The sequence below is a fragment of the Podarcis filfolensis genome, assembly GCF_964270895.1.
Source record: "Podarcis filfolensis genome assembly, chromosome: 12".
In the NCBI taxonomy this organism is placed as follows: domain Eukaryota; kingdom Metazoa; phylum Chordata; class Lepidosauria; order Squamata; family Lacertidae; genus Podarcis; species Podarcis filfolensis.
Genome location: NC_139614.1, coordinates 24,712,746 through 24,739,391, shown reverse-complemented (window position 1 = coordinate 24,739,391; position 26,646 = coordinate 24,712,746). Strand labels below are relative to the sequence as shown.

The following is a 26,646-nucleotide window of genomic DNA, read 5'->3' as shown; positions in this document are numbered from 1 at the left end:
TTTGGTCTTGGTGGTTCCCCATTTCTGTCACTGGGGGAATTATATTGGGGCTAATATTTTTTTGCTATCACAATAAGGTAATCTTTTGTGGAAGGAATGCATATACTAGACATCAACATGATTTTATTGTTAATCCTGATCCCTTGGGAAGGGGAAGGGTCCTTGAATCTGACCAAATTTGCTAAATATAGATTCAGTCAAAACCACAATATGTGGGTAGGCTTAGCTGAGATGGTAGCCAATGTTACAAATAGGACTAATTGCCTTGTTTGCTCTCTTGGGCCAGATGATTCAGAGGGAGGTATGCCCTTATTACCGATACCATTAAATGCCATTGGTATGGTAAGCGAAATGCCACACCAAACAGAAGTACAGAATTTCCCCGGATGGAACTCAACTAAACCAATACGAGTTATACCTGTGCAAGGGGAATTCTGTGTACATAAATCATCAGATGCAGCTGATTCTACCATGGTAGGCTCTTCTCATTGCCACTATACTTGGGATTATATTAAGAATAGTCAAACCTGGGCAAACGGTACTACCTATCGAACTCGGAATACCTTGCCCTGTGCACCTCCTTTTATTCATGCATGGAAAATGGTGTGGAACATAACTGTGACAGCAAAAGGCAATCTAACATACTGCACTGTGAACTCTATACCCCTTTTGATATTTCGCCTTATGCACTCCACGTACCAAAAACCTCAGACCCGGTGGTTGTGGTGGATATGTGGAGAATGGGCATACAAGCAACTCCCTTCCAAATGGAGTGGGACTTGTTTCCTGGGGTGGGTATTACCACCAATGTGGATTATGCCCACTAGTTCAGCCAAGCGTACACGAAGAAACGCTGATATTTCTCATATAGCAGGAGGAAGTACCCAAAGTTGGAGCGATACTGATGATTGGCCACCAGAGCGCATTATAGCCTATTATGAACCTGCCTCCTGGAATCCTGATGAGCTCATACAAGGGGCACGGGATCCTATTTATAATCTAAACAGAATAATTCGATTGCAAGCAGTAGTGGAACTTGTAACCAATGCAACGGCCCAGAGTTGGAGATTTATTGCACAACAGTTGGATGAAAGTAGAGCCGCCATTTTGCAGCTGAAAATGGGAATGGATTATGTACTTGCCAGGCAGGGAGGCCTATGTGGAGTCTTGAACTTGACAGGGAATGCCTGTTGCTTTAACATTTCTGATAATGGTGAGGCAATCCGTGTGTTGGCCACAAAGATGGAGAGTATAGCACATGTCCCAGTACAAACATGGGAAGGATGGGATATGGGATGGCTCACCAATTGGTTACCTAATGTTGCGGGACTCAAAGGGATACTATTGTCTTGCTTGTTTTTCTTGACGGTAGTAGTAATGGTTTTATGTATGGTGCCATGTATCATTTCATGTTTTAGAAGTACAATTAGCAAGATGATTTCAAATGAAACTCTACCTCATATCATGGCCCTATACAGAGCTTTACCTCAGGAATATGATGAAGGTCAAGCTATCAAGGACACTTGGGATGAAGGTCCTTGAGCTTGAAAGGGGGGAATGAGGCATCAATATGAAATATATTGGCTTAAATGTAATTATGCAAAGGATTTAGAAAGTAAGAAATGTTAGATTCTTATGTTAGATTCTTATTTCATAGAATCATAGAATCATGGAGTTGGAAGAGACCACAAGGGCCATCGAGTCCAACCCCCTGCCAAACAGGAAACACCATCAGAGCACTCCTGACATATGGTTGTCAAGCCTCTGCTTAAAGACCTCCAAAGAAGGAGATCTTCATTGATGATGTGTGAGAATGTGAACCCAAGATCTCTGACCTCTGTTTAAGATAAAAATTTAAAACCATTAGCCATCTGTTTTGGAGGGCAATAGGGCAAGGAGGGCAAGAAGTGAGCTGGTAATTAAGGTGCCTTGTAGAGGCAAATGTAAGATATATGACTACTTATTTGCCATTTATAGATAGAAGGAAATATAGCTCTTTGTCTCCCATAAAAGGCAATAGGAAATGGGTGTATCTTTTATGATTGGTTCTAGCAAACAGCCAATAGGAATTTCAACCAGGCTGATTGGACAGAGGCAGCCAAAGGAGGAGCAAGGGGGCTGAGCTGAGGAAATATAAGTGCTGACCATCAGGGCTGGAGTGGGCAGAGCTTTGGTAACAATATACCACTGTGTCTCTCATTTATTTGTCTGACAAATAAATTATTATTTTAATTTCTCTATTGCTGCGTTGAATATTTCATTCCAGCTAAGCGTTAACCACAAGCAGGGTGCTACAACAGTAGACATCCTGAAACTGTACCATTTCAGAATGCTGGTGGGAGATCAAAAGTCTGAAAGACTAAAAGATATTAGGTTAAATATTCACATCACCAATCTAAGATGTTAAGCTTCGGTTTTTATTTCCAACTAAAGTTACTGCTTTTCCTTTTTGTGTGTTTTAGTTTCCACTCTGTTTAAAATAAAAAGGGAATAAAATATGTTTCTAATATTATTACAACTAATTATTTCATATGAGAGACTTTTTAAAAAACTTTGAAAGGACATTTAAACATATTCTCTAGCACGCATGCATGTACAAATCACATCAGTCTTTCTCAATCAAAAGAAAACACACATATAATATTTGGCACATTCCCTTTTGGCTGTTTTTGTTCGTATTTGGTAGGTGAGGTGGCCAGTCACCAGTTTTACTGGGTCCTGTACAGCAGCCTGAGGTAACATTTTCTGGCATGGAGATAAAACAGGAGACTTCCCTCTCGTTTCTTCATGTGTCAGACAGAGAGGAGCAAGGTAAGAAGATAAAATGGAAGAGGGGCTTTTATTTTAGGGAAGGACAAGGACTCATTTCTAGAACATGTGTCTTCCATGCAAAAGTTCCCTGGTTCAGTGCCCTAGCATGTCCAAGGTAGGTCTGGGAAGGCTCCAGGCTGATACTCTGGTGAGTCCTTGCCTATCTCCAAACACTGTGCTAGATGGATCAATGCTCTGACTAAATATACAGCAGCTCCTTTGCTCTTAGCAACCTTATCTGAACAGCAAGTAAAATTAATAAGAATAAAATTCTCCAAAGTGGTGCTAAGGAAAAGGGTCAGGCCTCTCATCAAATATAGTTGAGATATTGTTCTTTGAAGGAAAGTGATCCTGGATAGCCATGTGTCTTGCAAGAGCAGATAAAACTTATTCTTATTGACTATTTTCATGAATATTTACTTCTTTATGCATCGTTTGAGAAATGCTAGGCCAATAGGATACAATGCAATCCAAGAGATCAAGGAGCGAGTTGTTTTTAAGCCAACAAACATGCTCTCTCTCTCTCTTTTTACAGTGCACCCACTTGTAAAGTTTTGGTACAGTTTCTCAGTTATGAATCTGTGATGGTTTTTGTGTAGCAACATTGCCATCTGCTGGGCAACAAAATCTACCTTCAATGTTACCCTGTGAATTCACAGACAGAAAGACAAGGAAATTCTATTTTAAAAGCTCTTTTTCTTTTAAGGAACAAAGTAAGTTTGACTTCTCTTATTTGCTTTGTTCCCTTCCAAGTATTATTTACATATTTCATTTCTTTATATACAGCCATCTGAAATACGGAGCAGAAATTAGTAGCGTGTGGTGTGGGACAAGATGAAAATCCTACACACAGTGAAGTCAACTTAAATATCGTTTAATTTCAATTGCCTTGCTCCCAGCTAACAAGAACTAGATAATTACAAAATGTGGGTTATCTTTTGCCTGGCAATTACTGGAATTTGCTAGAAGTGTCTTAGTCATCTCAAAAAAAATTAAATTTACAGTCTGCATCTTTTATGTAAACCATATTGATTCCCATGCCACTTTTGTACGTTTTGGTAAGTAGGAAAAAATCAGCACATATATTTAAAATATATAGCACCAAGTGTTTCAAGTAGTTTGTCCCTATGTACGAAAAGCGAGGCATGGCAAACTGCCCCCCCTCCTGGAGGCCATGTCCAAGAGCCAGCCCTTTCCTTATGACTCTGCAAATAGTTTGCCTACTTTTCTCTCTTTCATTCACCCACTCACATATGCATGTATGCACGCGCATACACACACACACACACACAGAGAGAGAGAGAGAGAGAGAGAGAGAGAGAGAGAAAGAAACAGGTCTACATCAACCCAGACCAGCGAACGCTGTGGGTCAAATGGTATTAGAATATAAGCCATATCCAATCTGCAAGCCAGAGGTTAAAATACAAATGCAATACAAATATTAAAACATCTTAATCCAATGAAAACACAAAGACCATCATTATGAAAAATCTGCAACAAAACAACATAGGATTGGAAGACAGAACAGCCATAAGAACCAAATGAATTTCACTAAAGCCGTTTAAAATCAGTAGGCATTCAACACCTCTTGACTTAGTTAACTAATTTGGGGGCACACAGAAGAGTCTGTTAATTACCATAATGCTCTGATAAGATTCATACTCGAGGATGCAATCCTTCAGGTACCCTGATTCCAAAATATATAGAAATAGTAGCTGTAATTTTGGAAGTGGCACAGCTTTATTGCATCCACCAAAATGTCACAAAATGGCTAAATAGTAACTAAACAGTAACTCCTACTAGGAACTTCCATAGTAATGCTTACATGATATTTGGGTTTGCCAGTTATCAGAAGTGATCCTCAAAGACCAAAACAAACAGAAGCTGTTCTCCTTTCTCATCTGTTGTAGATTAACATAGAAATGCTTAAACCTTTGGAAATGTATAAAAAGGAATAACAGCGAGAAGTGATTCTGTGGGGTGCAGCAAGAGAAAAAGAAAGTTTTTGCTTTTTTAACATTTGGGTAGGGAAATGACTAGGGACGCGGGTGGCGCTGTGGGTAAAACCTCAGTGCCTAGGACTTGCCAATCGCATGGTCAGCGGTTCGAATCCCCGCGGCGAGGTGCGCTCCCGTCGTTCGGTCCCAGCGCCTGCCAACCTAGCAGTTCGAAAACACCTCCGGGTGCAAGTAGATAAATAGGGACCGCTTACCAGCGGGAAGGTAAACGGTGTTCTGTATGCTGCGCTGGCTCGCCAGATGCAGCTTGTCACGCTAGCCACGTGACCCGGAAGTGTCTGCGGACAGCGCTGGCTCCTGGCCTATAAAGTGAGATGAGCGCACAACCCTAGAGTCTGGCAAGACTGGCCCGAACGGGCAGGGGTACCTTTACCTTTACCTAGGGAAATGACTGTACTGAACTTACGCAATTCCGATTCTACTTCAAGTGGTGTTAGTAAGTAACAACTCCACTGAAACAAATAGAGAGGTAATGGAATGAAACAACAGTCATTGAAAAATGTGTATTTATATGCTATTGAATGCTGCTGGCATTTGCTTGCTAGAAATGACTGTTATAAATGCACATGAATTTATCCATAGTACATCGTATCATGGGAAGCTTTGTTTTATTGCTGTTGATCATTCTCTCTTATTATTTCTTCAAAGAAATGCAGGGTTATTATCCCAAGCATCAGCCAGCTGGCCTGCTGAAGTTTCCTTTCTGGATTTTCTTTCTAAAAAAAAATTCCCCATAGGCTAATCCAAAATCGTTTTTGGCTGCAGAATGTATTTTGTCATTACTACCTGTCGATTAGAAATGTTATTTAGCGTAGGTGGTACTAATTGTTTACTACTGGGAACCTTATTAGAATCAAAACTGATTGGAATAAATGTGAGTCATTCCTATGAATAAAGCTGGATTCTTTTCATCAGATGATTTAGAATTTGTCCTTTTAATGTTTAACTATTTAATGTCAGTTTTGCTTATAATTGCCTAATCAGCAATTGTATGATGTTCAAGTGATATATGAAATTGCTCTTAAATCAGTGAGACCCTTAAAGGACATTATGTTAAACCAGGGATGTCAAACCCCAAGAGCCTTCTAGCTATTGCATTACTAGTTCCATTATTTCTGGCCATTGACCATGCTGGCTGGGCTAATGGGGGATGGAGTCCACTAACATTTGAGGGTCACTTATTTCCCCATACCTACGCCAAGTAATTGGAATTAACCAGATGTGAAAAATAGGGGGATTTAAGATGACCAAGTACAGTGTGTTGGTCACTTCTAACTTGTTGGCATAATTTGATGCATCGACTTAGGGAACAGATTGTAGCAATAAAAATAGCACAGCCAGTGTTACCTTGCCCTGACTTTCAGTTTGTTGTGTTTGCAGAGTACAATAAGGCTGGCTTCATTGCAATGCTGTTCACTACAAGATGACTGGCTTCCCACATGAACAAAACCACTCTGTCTAGCGGACAAGCTTACTTGTTGCACCAGCTTACGTCGTCATACAGGGCGACCAAAGCAGTTTCTGTGCCAAAACTGGGCCAAGACCCTGATTGAAATGTATCCAGAAAATCAGTTTCTTCCAAAAGCGTCTGGATCTGGTCTGTGACAACTTGCTCTAGAACCTTGCTCATGAAAGGGAGATTAGCAACTGGCTAGTAGATAGTTGGTTTTCCAAATCCAGGGAAGGTTTCTTAAGGAGTAGTTTTACCACTGCCTCCTTCAAACAGTCCCATTGCAGCATGGTATCTTGCTGTGAAAATGATTTCCTTTGGTTCTCTACAACAGGCTTCCTCAACCTCGGACCTCCAGATGTTTTTGGCCTACAATTCCCATGATCCCTAGCTAGCAGGACCAGTGGTCAGGGATGATGGGAATTGTAGTCTCAAAACATCTGGAGGGCCGAGGTTGAGGAAGCTTGCTCTACAACATACACTGTTGTTTTTAACATACATATGTTACTGTATACATACATAGATTGCTTTGCAATATAAATTGCTTTGCAATATATGTTATTTATATATTCATTTATGGGTGCCTCTTCCCATCTATATTTTCTGAAGTGTTTTTGCTGTCAAAGGCAACCTATGTGCACTAAGACTGGAAGCCTAACCACATCTATATCCACAGAAGTAAACCCCACTGAATTCAATGGTGCTTACTCCCAGAGGTGTTGATTAGAATTTCAACCTTAATCTGCATCTTATTGTGAATTTAAAAAACCAATGGACTACATTTCTCACTCCCCCCCCAAAAAAAAGTTATTTAAAGTCCTCTTAAAGTGCTCTTCTTTGTCAAAGTGGGGAGAACCACCTGGATTTGACTCCACATTTTGACCACCTGAAGAGTGTTTTTTTTAATCTTGAGTTATAATCAGACCATCCTTCCCCAATTCCTGACTGGGGTAAATGGGATAGGATGACAAATGTATAATGAATTGTGAAATCAAGTAGTGAAAGCAGCTGCAGTCCTAGCCCCTTGGCTGGTAGCATGATACACTGAATTCAGTGGAACTTACTTCTGAGTAGATATCGTAAGGTTTGCAGCCATGGATGGCTTTGTGATGAGTCATTCGCTTTCATTAACTTTGAAATGAAACACGCAGGGGAGGTAATTGGTTTGCAGATATCTGTTGATAGCTAATATATGTGTGTCTATTATCTGTTACATAAAAAAGAAGTATATTTCCACATCAGTGAATTAAGAAACAGAACAAAGATTTGGGCAAAATAAACCAACTGCAGCAGAACATAAATTACTAGATGAAATTGCAAATGAATATCCAAATGGATTGAGGTATATTTGTACAGCACTAACTATGACTTTCTTGGATATCGTGAGTTCAGTTTGGAGCATTTGCAAAAAGCCAGTCAGTATGCCAAAATCACTGAAAAAGCTAACTACTGGTCAGATCAGCATGCCCTCAAAATGGTTGCATTAATTTTGTTTATTTGAAAGTCTCCATTTGTGCAGCCTTGAGCATAGCTATTATTAAACTCATCTGCCTGTACTTGATGCTCATGGGCTACTCCAATCTGAGAAGGTAAGCAACTTTGGATAAATGAAAGGGGTTAGTTGGTAGTGCTGAATCCATTCACAAGATCCAGTTTATTTTCTGCAGTGGAACCAAGGCAATGGAACACTCTGCCAAAGGATGTTTGCCAGACCCCACTACCACTTGCCTTTTGACAAGTAGCTAAGGCACACATCTTCCATTAGGCTTCCCTTTTTAAAAATGCCCTTGCATTTTTTATCAACATTGTATTTGTAATGCAGTTTTAGTTTAATTTACAAATGTATGAAGTTTGCTACATTATTTTAATTTTTGATTATGCTGTATGTACTGAGAGCAGGATGGAAATATTGAAAGTAAGCAAATGGACAAAAGAAGTCTTAAAGCAGTAACAGAACCGGTTGAAAAGCAAAATGAATATGACCACTTTCTGCCTAGACCTAATTATCCAAAGGTGTAATTCAGGACTACTTGCAGCAGAGTGACTACTTAATTGAGGAAGCCCCTCTTAAAAACACTGATCAAATGAACTGGATAAAGCTACTTCTAAATTATGATTTCTGACACTGTGGTTATAAATTATGGTTTGGGGACAGAAATATGTAGAAGGTAGCGATGTAGAAAACACAATCTGGCTAATTTTAGAATATTTAATCACATATCTGCTGTTCATACATTAAAGCATCCGAACAGAGGATTTCCATTTTGTGAAACAGTAATTTTTTTGCTATTAAACCCTCTTTTCTCCCCTCTGTACTTCTGGCTTAAATGAATGTTGTGGGGACACATGTCTGGCTTGGTGAATTTGAGCACTTAGCAATACTAAGACCAGATGCCTACTAAATAGAATGCCAAATAAAAGTGCTGGCATCATCCATGTTTTGGACAAAAGATTGGATGTTGATGATTCCATGGCAACCTGCTCTGCAGGTACTTGGAAAGTACTGCTACAGTCCACAGAACGCGCCACCCTTTCATGAATCCTAAGGAAGGGACATCATCCTAAACCAGCATCAGTTTCCTATAAGCAACAGAACCCTCAAAGGGGCCACTGCTGCTTCTTGCCAGCTGATTTGCTAGTTTCTCTGACCAGAGACAAACACATTGACAAACTAACTGTAAAGATGTTCTTTCTCTCACACATCTCCATTCCAGGTTTAAGAAACGTCAGTGGATTACCCGTGCCCACTGAGCAAACTCAATTAGCTATCAAACTATACAAAAGCCTTGAAGTGATCGTCTCAATGCTTTACAACAGAACTGCATGACTGAACAATAAAGGGGAAGAGTGCCATCCCAAGTCTAATAAAATGCTCCCCACACAACCTCCTCCACTCCTGTCCTTGAACTTTTGTCATGGCAAAAGTGTCAGTAACACAGGCAAGCCTATAAGCTCTTACTTGCCTTCCTCTGAGGAAGAATCCTGCATCTGTAGGGTCCTTCCAAGGACTGAGACATCTAGGACCTGAAACATTTTAAGGCTTATGGTCTAGTAGTACCTTGAAAATACCCTGAAACTGTTCCAACTCCAGCAATAGAAAAATAGCCAAGAGAACAAGAGTTTTATGCCATTTTTTTGCGTGTATCCCAAAATTCCTGGTGCAAAAATTGTTTGTTGAGACAGGACTCCCCTTTGTAGAAACTTTGCTAATTCTTCTCCAGCAAGACTGGTTCTTCTATATGCTTGATATTTTTATCTTGAACTATGTTTTTCACCCCAACAGACAGTGAGCTTACCCACCCACCTCAATTGCTTAAAAAATAGTACATTGGCTACTTTCCAGTCCTCTGGTATGGAAGCTGATTTTAAAGACAAGTTGCATATTTTTGTTAGGATAGCAACAATTCACCCAATGAATTCTTTAAGAACTCTCTGGGGGATTCTACTCAGTCCCAGTGATTTGTTACTTTTTAATTTGTGAATAAAGCCTTGAACTTCATCTCATGGGACCAATATTTGCCTACATTCAGGAAACCTCCTTCCCAAAAAGGTCAGTTCAGGCTCAGGTATCTGCCATGCATCTTCCACAGCAAACAAAAGATGCAGATATATAAGGTTTCTATCACACACTTGTGCAGCACTGTGGGGGACACTCAAGCACAGTCAGATTCCTTGTTCCATGGACCACAATGGGACGCATGCATGCAAGTAATATAATCCCAACAGGATGCTGATTTCTGAAGACATGTACCCTTCAACATTACTCAGATGAGAATAGGGACATTCTGTTTTACCTCAGGAAGCTTCTCCCACATTTGTATATGACGTATATGTGTGAGGTGAGATCAAACATGGGAAATGTATAAGATCTCCCAATTACCTCTTTACACATGATATATTTTGCCCTGCCTATGAAATGTAATTTAACAGGAAACAGTTGCTGTAATTTGGAAGAATCAGGAAAGGAGAGAGAAAAAGAAAGAAGAAGAAAAAGGGGAAGAGAAGAATGAAAAGAAAGAAAAGGGAAAAGGGGGCAGAGAGAGAAAAAGAAAGTGAAGATGAAAGGAAGGGGAAATGATGAAGAAAGGAAGAAAAGGAAGGAGGACTGGGGAAAGGAAGGGAAGAAGGAAGGAAAAGGGGGAGAAAGGGAGGGGAAAGAGAAAGAAGTGAGAGGGGAAGGAAGAGAAAAAGATTGGAAATGGGGGCGGGGAGAGGATAAGGACATTTTTGGAAAAGGAGAAAAGAAGAAAGAGAATCAGAATTGGTGACAGGGTTAGGAGAAAGAGGAAATATAGGCTGGGAAAAGGTGGGGGGAGAGAAGTGGGCACAGTTATCATGATGGGAAGGTATTTAGCCAAAGAAAGTCAATTGTGAATGGTGCCCCCCCCACCTTTTAATAACCTACAAAATGATGGATGAATGAATGAAATGATAAATGGGAGGAATTGTGTTTAAAAGGGGCAGGCTGAAAGACGGGATGGGGGGCGGCTTAAGAGTGGTGGGGATTTTATTTTATTTTTGTGGGCCAGGGGTAGTATTTCTTATTGGTTCTCCAAGAAGGAGAAGACTCTAAAATATGCAGGGAAAACCTCTGCCTGGCTTCTCCCTTGCCCCCATATGCCTTCCTCTCCACTGCCCTCTTTCTCTTGCCTGGTCACACATTCCTAGGCTCTGTTTACTTAGGGGGCAATGCATGTGCTGAATGGTGGGTGAATGGAGCTGTGTAGCAAAGGAAGGGGCTAACATGTGTCATTGAGGTGCAAAAAGCAGAATGGGGAGGAATTGTGGAGGGGGGTAGAATATGAAGGGGAGAGGAGATGGAGGGAAGGATAGAGAGCAGAGGCAGTTCCAGCATCTCAGCAGGGTAGGCTCCTATTTGGAAAGCGCTCTCTCCCTTCTTCTGTCTGCTGGGTGCTGCAGGCTCCAAAAACCACCTTTGTTCACACATGCCCTCCACCACCAGGGTTTGCTCCCCCACACCGGGTCATCTTCTCCTCCTCACAATGTACCCATGGGCAGGGGCAGAAGACGGGAGCCAAACTACTCTTAAAAGGACCTTGGGTAAAATTGCAGCTATGGCAAAGGAAGAAGTCATGATGGCTTAATTGTTTCTGTGGTGGTGCCAGCAAATTCAGGGCAGCTGAAGGGTATGTCATGGGGTTATGTTATTCATATATATATTACTGCATGGAGGGTTCTCACCATGATGAAGCAGTACCCAGTATTGCTGTGTGTGTGTCTATGTAAAGAACACCTAAGAAAGTGAGGGTTGTGTGTCTTATCAAGGCCTAACAGGGTGAAACAAGGACTAACTGGTACTCTTAGTGCTGACTTTCGTTTAGTTGTAGAGGGATTAAATTACATTCTTCACTTCAATTTAATGCATTTTAATGTTTATTTCTATATATGCAGGACTCCTTAATTTAGCATAATTATTGAGATGAACTTCAGCTAACATTACAAGAAAATTGTAACTTGTCATAAAACAAGAGGCCCATATTGTAGCTGAGCTGTTAACACACTGAGATACCCTGTTAGAATATCTTAATAATGCAAATAAGTCCTCCTCACTCCCCACTATGATAATGCTTTGGTGGCTTGATTAATTATTATGAAGCCAAATGGCTAACAAAAGAGGGTATAAATAAAAATATCTTCTCATGTCCAATAAAAGAGTGTAAATTTTAACTACGGCGCATGACAGCAAGTGTAAGCAAGAATTATACACAATACAACTCACTGAATGAGTTAATATGCTCAGGGCCTTTGTTGCTAGAAATAGTTTGCTCTGTATTATAATCATCCATTGTAGCTGCACTCAGCTGCAATTTTGGTTTCTCCTTTAAGTGTATTCAGTGACATTTCTAGTACAGCGCAGGCTTCCAGTGCTAGTTATGTCTGACATAAAGGGATGGTGTCTGTACAGGTGCACCTAGACACTTCAATCCTCACATTTTTAAGACCCCTTCAGTAGCAGGGGAACCGAGAACGTAAGTAGACTTCCCTTTTGGAAAAGTGCCACAGTGTTCAAGTTTCCACAGTTTTCCATAGATTTAACTTTGGATTCTTCTGTTGAGCCTCAAATTAACAGAGAGGGTTTGGTAAAAGCAAGCCTATGAAACAAGACATTTGGTAGGAAATTTGGGACAGACAGAAGGAAGTAGCCTACTTATTCATCCAAAGCGTGATTAATATATGGAATTCATTGCTAAAGGATGGGGTAGTGGCCATGAGCTTTAATGGCTTAATATCTAGTACTAGGCAAACCATTGTTTGTTTAGAATACTTATATCCCACTTTATAGCTCTGAGTGGCTCTCAAAGCAGTGGTGTTGCATCGTTTGCCAGAGCCCAGGGCGTGTGGGGTGGGTGGGGTGTGGAGGGCGAACAAAACCCACAGCACCAGCCAGCCCTTGTTGCTGCCGCTGTGGGGATACACACGCTGGGCAGGGGCCGGGCTCAGAAGTTTCACAGAGCCCACTGTGTCAGCCCAGCCCTCACTACTACAGCAAAGTAGGGCCACGCTGCACCGTCTGCCTACCTGCGCAGGGAGAAGCCTAGCCAAACGACGCTGGCCTTGGTGGGCAAAACCCTCTGACATTGGCTGGGCTGCCTTTCAACAAGGGGACTGGGGATGCAGCAGCGAGGCCAGGCCCAGAGACTGCCGGTGGCAGACAGGACAGGATGCGGATCCCTGTGGGGGGGGGGGCAGCAGGTTTGCGCCCCAATCAAAATCATGCGCCCAGGGCTACACTCCCCCAGCGCCCACCCGCTATGCCCGTGTCTCAAACAGCTGACCAAATAGTCTCAAAATAAAACCATGCTCAAATCTGGTACAGACCAGTCTAGCTTTGATGGCTTTAAAAAGGGAGAAGTAGTTTATTTACATGGAGAATACTGGGTAAGTATTTCCCGTGCTTTTTTTTTTTTTTTTTACAAAAAAAAAATGAGGTGCCAATACTCACATGTTGATAAAAGTGCCATGAGTAGCACAAAAACAGAGAGGTGAAAGTGCTCCTTACTTGTGAGCACTGTCCCCCAAAAGCACTGGGTCTTTCATGACAATTTTTTTCTGTTTAGGATGTTGGGAGCTATAAAAGGAGGCTTTTGATAAGGAGATTAAATCAACACACTTTTGCCTAATGAAGAACAGTTAAAAATATATAATAACCACTTAGCCATTTCCTTTGAGGTTCACTCTCCCACCGGGATGACTCACTAGAATATAAACCCACAGTAGGGGGATCTAACTTGGAGACAAATACAATGAATCATGTGATTTTGACAAACAATTTACTCTGTGGGGATACCCCTAACTCACCACTAGCATTCTTTCATTGAGACCATTTTATTTTTCTTTGCCACAGCAGGGACAATAAATTTCCCTCATTTTTACACCAAAACAACCTTGCCAGTCCAAGTGAGAGAAGAATTTGGCCCTAGAAGAGGGAAAGGATGTCATCACTCTTGAGATCCTAAATAGATGTGCTGCTGGTTAGCACCATGTGTATGTATATTTTCTTTTATGTTATTTTGATTTTGAATTCAAATGGATCACAAACGGTTTGCGGGGGGGGGGGCAGGGGGGAGGTCAAGGGGGGAGAAAGTAAAGAATTCAAAGATTAAGAACAAAGGATCGGCTTTCATTCATTCAGCTCAGTAGGTTGTTGCCCCCAGCAGGTGGGTTCAATTTGTTTCACTGTCACATCAAAATTTTACAAGTCAATACATTCTGAAGTTTCATTGAAAACCAGAAATTAATATGATGCATAAGCAGCTTCCTTTATATTTGCCACATTTTAGTCATTTAACACTTGCATCACTAGACTGTGATAAAATGTACTTCTGTTTTTATCTGGGAGGTGGAGCAAGGCCTGGATTTTATCCCCTCTGGTTCCTTTACTGCCCCAAAGTTGACCAGTACGACTGCCGCTTATCTGACAGGCCTATGTGTGCACCCAGCTGGATTGGCGGCACATACACAACAGAGAGGTTTCCTTCCCAATGCCCTTGTTGTCAAGAGATCCATGTACTCTTGTAACCAGTGGTGCTTGCGGTGGACTGGAGGGGCAAGGGAGCACAAGCCCCCTCTAATTCTAAATGCATTTATTTATTTTCATGTGCATCAATACACACATATCCAGCTAGTCAACAAGAGGTTTAGAATGACCTCTGAAAGCATTCCTATTGACAGTGGCTGCCAGGCTTGGATTCTCTGCACTTTTCTGCAAGAGAGCCATGCCAGGCCAGTAGACAGCTTAGATGAATGCTACTTGTTCTGATCTAATGCTGCCGCTTCTGCAAATGTTACAAAATTTGGAAGGCCTAAAAACACAGTTATAAACAAAGGAGTTCTGGTGCCTTTTTATGATCTGGTGAGGAGCTTGGGAGTGCTGCTGGACACAGCCCTGCTTTTTGAAGGACAGATGGGGGTGGTAGTAGCCAGGAATAGAAACCAAAGGTGTCCATCAAGGCTCTTGGGAAATGGGTTGCAAAAATCCTTTACTTGGGAAAGAGACACTAAGTGCTATGGCGCCTTTGATTGTCATTATTGCATTTTATTTTCCCAGCCAGTAGTATGAGAGGTGCAGGACACATTCATTACAAAGTTTGTACTAGGTACAAAGACTTCAATTAAGTTTCAAGAAGTACTCACATATTGGATGGCATAGTGGTTCTCATGAAGAGGCTTCTAACTTCCTTTCTGTCACGAGCAGGAAAAAGGTGTCAGTTGAACAGCGACTGAAAAAGCCACATGCAAATGCTATAGAGGAAAATGAACAGAAGCTGTACTATGTGAAATATAGTGGACTAAAAAAATATATACAAAAATATCTGTGTGTTTGCAGAAAATCACATAAGCATTGTCTCCCAATGCAAGCAATCAGCAGGATCAAGCAACATGGACAACAACTTTTATTGTTTGTCTTGTTATAATAAACAAATATTATTCACTGCTAGAGCCAGACACCCAAGCTCTGCAGTCTGTGAAGTTAGATGTAATGAAAATGAAATCACCTATACAAGAGTTACTGGGGATAATGAAACAACACAGGAAAACTAGTGAGGAAACTTTTAGCAAAATAATAAAGAAGTGCAATTGCAGATGAAGTTGATGTGGAACTTATAGCACCTAGACAAACCATACAAGAGAAAAACCATGCCACTCATCACAACCAATCTGCACAAGAGCTCTACCAGTGATCCATCTACATTTCCTACCTGCATTTGTTTATTACATCAGTGAGGACTTGTTTCAGTGATGAAACCCAACCTGCTTACATTTTTCTCAGATTTACTACACTGAAGAAAAAGTCATTCAAGCCCATGTCAATTCCATTCAGGAACTTTACAATTTTGAAAACTTTGTGGCTGTATCTGTGACTCAGTATGTGTTGTGGGCAAACAGACATAACAAAGAAACAGCCTTACTCATCTGTTGGAACACACCAAACTGTTCCAAGCTATTGAAATAGCCATCCTTGCAGCACTTTCCCTCCCAGGTACAGGCACTCTCAAACAAGGGGCTTGCCCCACAATTTGTTACACCCCAATTGCTAGACTCCCATTATTAACATATACTGTTTTCTTTCAGAGATCTTAACATGCGGGACACAACTATCACATCTAAATCTACTTTGCTGCTCCTGTTTCCACACACACACACACACACACACACACACACACACACACACACGTGTGCCATCCCTGCCCCAAATACACATACTGGAAGGGATGCAGTTTGATGATGCTCATGTGTCTTCTTTGTAATGTGTGTTTGGTTCTCATATAATTCTTTCATTCTAAATATAGTTAACATTTAAAATTGTTATAGAAGGCAAGCAACAGTAATCATCTTCTTTGCCCTAATGCCTCTCTAATTGGCAAATTGGAGTGCATATATGCATAAAAAAGGCTAAATAAAAACCCAGAACCTAGTAGCACAAATGTTGAAACTATAAGAGTAAAACCAAACGCACAAATCTAGGAATACCATACAAAAATGGATTGAGGGAACAGGATCCCCCCGCCCTCTCCAACCTAATAAAATATCCTTCATAAACTGCTGATAGTCTATGGTTAATGAAGTAGATGCTGAAAGCTGACCAGTGTATTGGAAATGAATACAGGGGGAAAGAAATTATTATACACAAAATTGGCAGAACAGAACAGTGTGTCTATTAAGCAAAAGGAAATAGGGTGTAGCTGAATATTTTCTCTGACCAGCTGGTGAGAACAGACAGGGAGCAAAAGAAAGCTGTAAAATGTAAAGCAAAACAAAAAAAAAGACAGACATGATGGATGTCCTGTGAAGAACTAAATAAACAAAACTGCTGATATTATACAAGTTCAGGATGTTGTAATTATCATTATTTTGCAAAGCAATGATTGGTCAAGATCATTTATCAGATATTGTTGGTGGAATGCAAAAGTCCTTTACCAGTTACTTCATGAATGGTATAGTGAAATATTCATGTATTATTTTTCTAAAATGCAAAGTTTATTGGTTTTTAAGTTTTTCCATAACAGTACAAAGAAGGAAAAAGAAAACATACCAGCAAAGGATGTCAATTCACAATACCATTTTGAAAATCAGGCACATGTGGTCAAAACCAAGTATTAAAAAGAAGGAAAAGGTGAAGGGTGGGTTGGATAGGGGGTGAAGGGGGACGTAGGGCTTTGGCAGAGCCCATATGGCATGTATACCACACAAATAGTTCAAAATAGGGGTCTCAGATCTCAAAAAAGTTATGCTCTTTGCACTTGCAGGCAAACATAGATTTTTTCATATGCTGCAAGAGATGAAAGGTCCTCCAACCAACAAGCTATCAGAGGAGCCTCGTCCAGTCCTTCTAATGCAGTAAAACTAGCCACTTAATCAGCAAGAATGTGTAGGTGGTTTTCCTGTCCAAATGAATTCTTGAGTTTTGCTCCCATCTTTCTCTCTGCTGCTATAAAGGGTAGCCCTGAGACTAAGATGGAGAATCTGACAGATGTTGATGGCAGACTGAAGTTGCTGGGGCAGTGACCCTTTCACCAAAACAGACCAGCCTCCATTCCTGTCATGGGATATTTATATACAGAAACAAGATTTGGGGATAAATGTTATTTTTTACTTCCAATATCCTTCCATGGGGTCACGAAGAGTCGGACACGACTAAATAACAATCCTTCCTATCTAGGAAAACGGGAATGAACTCCAAAACCTAAACTCTGTTCAATATTCTTGAATAATTATTCATGATTGTCAGTTTTATATATATATATATATATATATATATATATATATATAATCCAGTGTAAGCCAAATTCCAAGATGCTTTATAGATTTTGCCAGCAAATGTATTTTTGTTATTTGGAACCAATTGTTTCTTCATGTTTTCTTGTAGCTTTACTCCCAGCCTTCAGATTTACTACAGTTGATTTTATATCCCATATTTGTGCAGTGTTTTAATGAATTTTCATATGATTTTTTTTATATTTACTGTAAGTCACTGTTACGGGGCAGCATACAAATGTTATTGATAAAGAAACAATAAATGTTCAAGTGAAACTTCATTTAAAATATTTTTTAAAAGAAAATAGATCACGGTGGTGGAAACAAATGAAAAAGTTTATTTCTCAACCATGGCTGCACATCACCACTAGAGGGTGCTCCCAGGGGGAATGTAACATTGCTGATCCAGCATTTTTTTCCTCAGCCCAAACTGAAAGCAGAAAAGAGCACAGAAGCATTTAGGGAAAAAAGTCAACAGGTTACTGGCCACTAGAGGGAGACTTCACTGACTCTGGGAAATTGGGGACATTGATGAGAGACAATTCTGGGGTTGAGCCATTTATTCAGTCGTTAATGTATATGTGGCAGGAATTGTACTCTGGATTTGGAGGACTGAAGACATCTAGCAAATCTACCTGGAGGTTTTTCAAAGATTTGCAGAGGTATATACTTTGCAGAAGTCCCAGAAAATATATATAAAGAAGTAGGAAGGCACTTTTAAAAAGCCGCCAAGCTCTAAGATAGCCAATGGGAGAAAATGAATTCATAAAGAGCAGAGAAAACATTAAGTGTGCTTTGGAAACCTGAAACTAATGCGCAATATTAAGTACTAAAGGTAAAGGTAAAGGTACCCCTGCCCGTACGGGCCAGTCGTGTCCGACTCTGGGGTTGCGCGCCCATCTCGCTTAAGAGGCCGGGGGCCAGCGCTGTCCGAAGACACTTCCAGGTCACGTGGCCAGCGTGACAAGCTGCATCTGGCGAGCCAGCACCAGCGCAGCACACGGAAACGCCGTTTACCTTCCCGCTAGTAAGCGGTCCCTATTTATCTACTTGCACCTGGGAGTGCTTTCGAACTGCTAGGTTGACAGGCGCTGGGACCGAGCAACGGGAGCTCACCCCGCCGTGGGGCTTCGAACCGCCGACCTGACGATCGGCAAGTCCTAGGCGCTGAGGTTTTACCCACAGCGCCACCCGTGTCCCTATATTAAGTACTAGGGTTGCCGAATTTCAAAAAGTGAAAAAGCAGGACACCCCAAAAGTTGTTTTTACAAATGCAATTTTTTGATTGACTTGCCTAAGATCCAGGACAAAACACACCACCTTTTGGAAATCCCCCCGGACGTCAGTCCTCCTTTGAAATCCCAGTAATGTCCAGGAAATTCCAGACCTATGGCAGCCCTACTAAAAACAGAAGAGAGTTCTAAAAAATGCTATGAAAGTAGGTTGCAGGATTCACAACTGTACAGAAAGGATGACCAGATTAAAATGGCTCAGTAGGAATACTTAATGGAATATTTCAGAGCATATAACACAATTTCAAAAATGTGCCCATGGGGAATGTTTTCTTTGCAGGGTTGCCAACTTGAATGAAATATTGCAGGGGCCCAGGTAACTCCTGCCTCGCATAATCGATCACATGACACAGTGCACACACACCATTTGAATGGCATTGCTCATGAACTTTGTGGGGGTCCGGCCCCTGCAAATGTTTTATTGTGGGGGCCGAAGCCCCCACAACCCCTAGGAGTTGGCTCCTATGTTTCTTTGTATTGTACAACCTATTCTATAACTAAGTCTGTTATATTGCTCTCCCTCAGCACAGGCATCACTTGCCATCTGTCTCACAAGTCACAAAACCGTTTTATACCAATTCAAGCATGCTCCATTCGCCAACTTTCTGCCACCAATATCACAATTCTTTAGGCGGAGTTCAGTAAAGGAAACTTCATTGACCCACACTCGTCAGATGCCTTCCCCAGGTTTTGCCTCTGAACATGAAAGATCAATTTCTTGAACCCTCCCTTTAAGACCCTCTAAAATCATTTCTATAGTCCTATCTTAAGAAGCTATGTGCAAGTTATTTTATTTGGAAGACCATTTTCAGAAGTTGAAATCAGTTCCAAAGCATGAACATCTTTCCTCTCCCAGATAATCTATTTTGTGGTTCCTTTTGAGCACTTTTATGCACTTTAGAGAATGTGCACAAGCTACAACTGGGTTAAATCTCTATAACAGATGCCTACAACAGCAGTAGTTTTTGAAACTGACCTAAAACTTCACATCTTTATGACACTTCAGTCATGGATGCAATTCCTATGTCCTTCAAATGCAACATGCCCATTATTACACAGGAAAATTTGTTGGGAACTGAACTCATACCCCCAAATCATCTTGACTATGTGTGTTTGTTAAGACTATACATACAGAATCTATTTCCTAGATTCCCAGAACCAAGATGTTTTGATTGGGAAGTGAAGTTACTTGTCTTGTCAACAACATTTATAATTTGACTTTACAAAGCGCAGCTCTGTAACGTGTGTTATTTGACCAAAGGAATCTGCAGGCTCTAATCTAGCTTGTTAGTAGTTTGAAAAGTGTGGTTTGCATGAAGCTGCATGAATCAAAATGAATTATGAATCTGAAAATTGGCAATTATGTTGCATCACACAGCTCAGAGCACAATGATAAACCACAATCCAGATTTTTCAGTTTAAATGGTTTTACATTCATGGAAGCAAATTAACCATAAAATGGTTGTGGGGGGGGGAGAGAAAAACAAAATATCCCAAGAAAGAATAAACTGCAGATAATAAGCACCAATCTGGTGTTGAATGCTGCCCAAGATACCAATTGTTTTAAGTCACGACAAAGACAGCTGAATGCTCATCTTGTGGATATAGAGCATGGATGATTGCTTGCCATGAGTATCTTCTCTCACAAATAACAGTTTTTTCGCTCTTAATTTTCTGCTAAATTGGAAGCTAACTGCTTCCCACATTGTCATTGGAACACCTGCAGCTGTGCTGGATTTCTGCGCACCATTTCTTTTAGGTAAAACAGCACTCCACTTTCCTTCAGTTCCTCATTATGCTTATGTCTTCCTTTCATTGCGCTACAGCACTAATGATTCAGGCAGGCTGGTCAGTCATTAAGTGACAAGCAAATGATACCGTATGCAACGTGTGACTAATCGGTCTGAACAAATGAAATCACAGACTTGCTTTTCCCATCATTCATTTCCCAAACAGTAGCAATGTGGTGCACAGCAGGTAGTTCAGTTAAAACCAGCCTTGTAAAACAAATTTCCTGCAGCCGTTTTAAGTGCACGCGCTGTGATGGGTTTGAGATGCTGCAGTTAGGAGTCTGTGCCCAAGGGAATGAAGAAAGGTTTGGGGTGGAAGCAAAATAGGGATGCAGGGGAGAAGGAGGAGGAATCCTCAGTACATACATTACTGTAATTAAGGGTTTAGTATCTTATTGATGTGGTTTCTGTTTGGATAGCTCTCAGAAATGACTGTTGCATTAGCAAACCCCAAACATAAAGCACTTATCATGGAATGAGCAAGGAGAAAAGGGAACACTTGTTTCAACCAAATTTTCAAAGATGCATGTTTAATATAATCTAAAACCAAAAATATTTACTATATGCAAGGCGTGACACCATTTTTAAAAAGCAGGAGAAATAAGCGCATGGAAAAATCTAAAAGCTGGCCATAATTCTACAGTATTTCATATAGTTTAGAAGCATTTAATATTTTCTTATGAAGATTTTTAAAGTGCCAATGTATTTGTTGGTTATGTTTGTCAACATCAGACTGATTTGCACAAAATTTACCAATCATAACTGAAATTAGAATATTGTTACAGGGATCAATTGGCACAGAATGTCCTATATTTGGGACATTTGGCTGAAATGTCCACATGTTCACCTTCACACTTTCAGTTATCCCATTTTTTGATCTGGTTTTACCTACACTACCCTATTCCAGGTGGTGAATTTTTACCCAGTGCCTTCCTGAGAATGATCAGGCAAAATGAGATCACATCACCTCTATTCCCAGGGCGGTGCACTGGTTGTGAGCTGCCAGGCCAAATTCAGTGTGTTACAGTAAAGAAAACCATTAAATGACTTCAGGGTCAAGTACTTCTAAGAGCAACAAATTTGAAACAATAAATGAACAAAAGTTATGACATGAACACTGCTTTACATGACATTATCTATTGTATGGAGAGAGCTGCCTGTGTTCATTGGTTCGTAATGTGGAGTTGGTAACCTTTTTTGGTCAGGGATGCTTGTTGCAGTGTGAGAAAATCATAATGTGTGCCCTGATCCAGTTTTTGTGGGGGCAGGTTGGACTACAATCCTGCAGTCCATTCCAGCTTTATGAGTCTATCAAGCCCAGCTGTTAAGATCTGAGAATTGGTTTAAATCCAAGATTCCAGATATTTCCACAAATGATGTGGATGTATCTACATTATTAAATGATGTGTATACACTACCAATATATACTGGTTTACTATATCACTTAAAGTCTTCCCCCAAAGGATCAGGCAGTTGTAGTTTGGTGAGGTACTGACAATTCTTTGCTAGAGATTTCTTATAACATTTGCTGCTGCAAACAATAAAACGATGTCACAGAAATGTGGAGCAAACAAACCTTACTAGAACTTGGCTCAAAATTGCAGCAGCTTCCCCTAGGTTCAGTTTTCGCCTGTTTTCAGAACTGCTTTCCTCCATGCACCCACTCATCAAATACTAAAGTTCTAATTATCATCACATCTCCCATGAAATGAAATATTACTCTAACAGATTTTCCTCTTTCTCTTTTGATATAGTGATAGGTGTCTTACAGAACATACCTAATCCGAAGTTAGCCCAAAATGAGTTCAAATGAGAATTTATTTAGGGGCACTTTGCGGTGGAACCAATTCATTAGTTCTGTAACTACACTATTGCTTGTCTGTGTTTGGTGCAAGTATATCTGGGTTTTCTGTTGCTATATACAGTACATCAATGGGGTACAATGTTCAGTACTTGGCAGATTTCTTCTATGGCTCCTGTAAACAGCCGCATCATTATTTTGAACCAAACACAATCTTGGCATCATACTGTTGTTCATTTTGTAGATATTTTGCAGATTTTCACACTTAATTTTTATAGATGGCAACTGGTTATTTTTCATATTTTGCAGAGCACAAAACATGTATGTTGGTCCACTAGGAAAAACATACACCAAAAATGGCAGTATTTAAGTAAAGAAGTTACCCTACTGTTACTTGGAGGTGGGGGGCATATTTCTGCTGCTTGACATATGGTACCTGATGTGCACCAGGTCTTTTAACCTTCCCAAATACAGAGCTTCTTAAACCCTTATTTTACCCATTCCCTATTATTCTTATATGTGGTATTAAGCACTTCTTCCTTTTTACATCTTTTGAAACTATTGATCTGTTAAGTTTAACAACTACCTACTGTAGATAAATCCATGAAGAGAACTTTTTCCACAGGGAGATCTGCCTCACATCTTCTTTATTATTGTTTAGATGTCAGGTGATTTTGGGCTGTGATATTCAAACTTATTTCTTTTTTAAAAATCGGGTAAGAAAAACAAATAAGAATAGAAAACATCCAAAAATCTGTCGAAGCTTTGGGATTCCAGTAGCTAATTCAAGTACATCTTTTCCCTTTATCTCAAACTTTTTAGTGCAGCAGGGCTTGTTGCACTGTCCTGATAGTCCTTTCTATATGCACTTGAGTTGTGACATCCTTTTGTTTAAATATAATAACCATTTCCATCTAAATGCCCAGCCATCAATCTCTCCCCACACTGCCCTCCCTCACAACATTCGTCAGTGCTCTCCTCTCACTTCTAACTGCCATCACCTGTTTCTCCTCAACATTCCCAAAGGAAGTTCCCGCCAATTCCTTGCCTATCAAACAAAAGATTCTAAATTACCTCAAACCATTTGCCAGTTTGTAATCACTCAGATAACAGTTATACAAAAATACACAGCCCTGCAGCATATAGATAAACAACTATATGATAATTATATCCTTCATATATATATTTTTAAAGCCACCCATAGTTTGTCACAAAGAGTTCAACTCTGAAGCATACAACAAGCAGAAGATTCATGTCAACAGGTGTAGAGAATCCATTTCCCTCATAACTGAGGGTTGTGTCCAACTCAGAGGAGACCCACTGGAATGAATGGACTTAAGTCAGTCATGTCCATTCATTCCAGGCCTCTTTATCCAGTCATTAGGATTCTCCTCAGATCACAAAGGTGCTCAAGTCCCTTTGGGGTTACGAATTAAATATTTGTGGGCATCGGGAGCCCCCAAAGTTGATGGGCATTGCCATTCAAATGGTGTGGGTACACCCCGTCATATGATCGATTATGCAGGGCAGGGGCCCCCAATATTTTATTCAAGTTGGCACCTCTGACCCTCTTAGAGTGCTTTTGCTGGGCTGGAATATGTCCTTGGACTTTCATAATGCTTCTTGCTTGCCTGTATGGAGGCAGAACCATAGTTAGGTGATCTTGTGCCCCTGGCAGAACTGTCCAGATTGCTCCCCCTAGCCACAGACAAATTAGCTCTTCTTTCTGCCTCTCCTCCAACCCCCTTCCTTCCATCGATTCAATTCACCCTCTATTTAAAATCATTTCTTATGAGACAACAACCAATATTTATATTTATGGACATATTTTTAACCGATTTTGCAGGGGAGGGACGATAGCCTGCAACTCCAGTGGGGGCCCACCTTGTCACCCCATAGCTACAACCCTGTATGGAGGTGTGCATGGGTGCAAACCTCTGACTTTTGCATGGCAGGAATTTAACCTGCTGCACAAATAAGAGCTGCCTCAGTTGTTCTGCACACTTTTGTCTCTGCCTTCCTTCACACAAAAAGACCTAGAAGTAAAAAGTTGTGTCCATTTATTATGGCTGCTTATCAACCCTATGTACCACTTAGGTGGTACCTAACCTTTGAGGGGCTGCTACCTTTTCATGTGTACTACTAACTTGAAGAGTAACATAGAATAATGCCATCTTCTCAATTATTTTCATTCATGATCCATCTGTGATGAAATAAAGACACGCTTTTAGCAGATGAGGTGAGCAATCTCATTTGCACATGCAGAGACTTAAGTACCATATTTTTCACTCTATAAGACACACCAGACCACAAGGCGCACCTAGTTTTTGGAGGAGGAAAACAAGAAAAAAATATTCTGAATCTCAGAAGCCAGAACAGCAAGAGGGATCGCTGCGCAGTGAAAGCAGCAATCCCTCTTGCTGCTCTGGCTTCTGGGATAGCTGCGCAGCCTGCATTCGCTCCATAAGACGCACACACATTTCCCCTTACTTTTTAGGAGGGAAAAAGTGAGTCTTATAGAGCAAAAAATACGATAAGTCATAGCACCTTGTTACCTCAGACTAAAAGGATGAATGTATGATTCAAATATCACACCATTCAGCTTAAATTTAAGGAGTTAGTCTATACTGATTTCATTCCCAAATACATTTATCAATCAACTGTCAAAAGACAGGAACAGAGGCGAATGTATGCATTATATTACACAGGGGGGGAAATCAGGTGTGGGACAAAACAGTAACTGACTTCAGTGTGTGACAATTTTCACATTAATGCTGTCCCAGCAGTTTAATTAAATTCAGTATGTTATTGTAAGCCCTCAGTTTCTGTCTATAACAATATATATTAAACATTTTATATGCAGGCAATATAATGTTGACTTATGAATGATTGTATTATTATTTTACCTTTTCCACCGAGAAGTAAATTAACCCCAGCAATTTTAGTACAAGAAATAATAAATGTGTAGAGTTTAACTTGTTTTCAAGGGGGAAGCTTCACTCACAACAGTTTATGTACAAGTCTGATTTATGCGGCGTGAACATTCAGACACTTTTATTTGCTTTCATACCTTTTATAGCAAATTGCACAGTGCTTTGAAATACAAAGTGGAAACTAAAGCTTTTGTGTACCAAATGCTATGCAAGAGATTTAATAGACAACTTTTGCATAAATATGCAGCACTTCCTACAAAATCCTGGAAAGCATTCTTTATTCAGATAAAACAACTACTGTCAACAACAGTGGGGAGTGTACTGTGTAAGTTTAATTATATTTATTGATTTTAAACAATAAAGAGGGCTAGCTGAATGTCTGCCATAACTGCAAAGCTGCCTGGTATCCAGTTATGGAACAATTCACAAAAATGAAAGAAAGAAGGGGGGGAAAGATTGTCTGAAGACACCTCTTCTATATGCTCTTCTCTATGGAAAATGTGCCCCCTCACCCCTTCCCCAAGCCACTTCTGGTTCTCCTTGAATTTGACACCCTTTAATTAACACTTTTTTTGGTTGGCAGTGTATACTGTAGGTTGCTTGCGTGACTGGATTCCTACCCCTGCAGCGCTATTAGGCACCCCGTGGAGCACAAACAAAAAGCCCCAGAGAGCCCGACCCAACTATTTTCCTATGAATAGAACACCCTTTCTTTATCAGGATGAAAAGGAGATGCGAGTTCGCCTGGGCTGTGTATCTGGGGGAGGGGAAATGGAGGGCTGCTATACATAGATAAATAATTAGTGTGCACCTGTTTGAGGCAATATTTGCTAATATACTAAAGTGTGTGTGCATGCGTGTGTGGCTAAAGGGACTGACAGCAACAACGTTTTGAGTTGGCATACAGAATGCATACAAATGATAAATTCATAGCTATTGTTATGAATAACTCTGATTACAATGACCCTTCTCATACATCTAAAAAACACTTGCCCTTTTCAAGAATAAATGGCAAATATCAAGGAAGTGGGATAGTCAGTAACTACTTAGAATAAAATCAGAATGTGCAAGGATATTTTCTGCTATAGACCAAGCTTAGTCCCTGCTAACACCCTTTCTTAAAACTGCTGCCTCTATTTTACAGAGAAATAGAACCCCCCCCCCTTTAGATGCTACGTGAATGCATGGGGAGAATGGTGTTGCACATAAACTTCTCCACACATTTTAATAAGGTCTGAAAAGAGAACCTATGTGTATAATTGCACACAGGGCAC

The 26,646-nt window shown here is 40.5% G+C and overlaps 1 protein-coding gene across 4 annotated transcripts in view; it reads right to left on the bottom strand.

The window, feature by feature from the left end:
• The window catches only part of CDCA7L (cell division cycle associated 7 like), a 64,591-nt gene extending 41,172 nt beyond the window's left edge, over positions 1–23,419 (bottom strand). For 2 of the 4 annotated variants that reach the window (XM_083578741.1, XM_083578742.1), the window contains exons 1-2: positions 23,030–23,399; positions 14,935–15,042 (exon numbers count right to left, since the gene is read on the bottom strand). Coding sequence is in view for 1 of the 4 variants with exons in the window: in XM_083578740.1 (XP_083434866.1) it covers positions 23,030–23,044 (15 nt within the window). In the remaining 3 variants the exon portion in view is untranslated. Of the gene's footprint in view, positions 1–14,934; positions 15,043–23,029 lie in introns of all 4 variants that reach the window. The other 2 variants (XM_083578743.1, XM_083578740.1) reach the window with 2 other exon arrangements.
• Between the last annotated feature and the right edge of the window lie 3,227 nt (positions 23,420–26,646).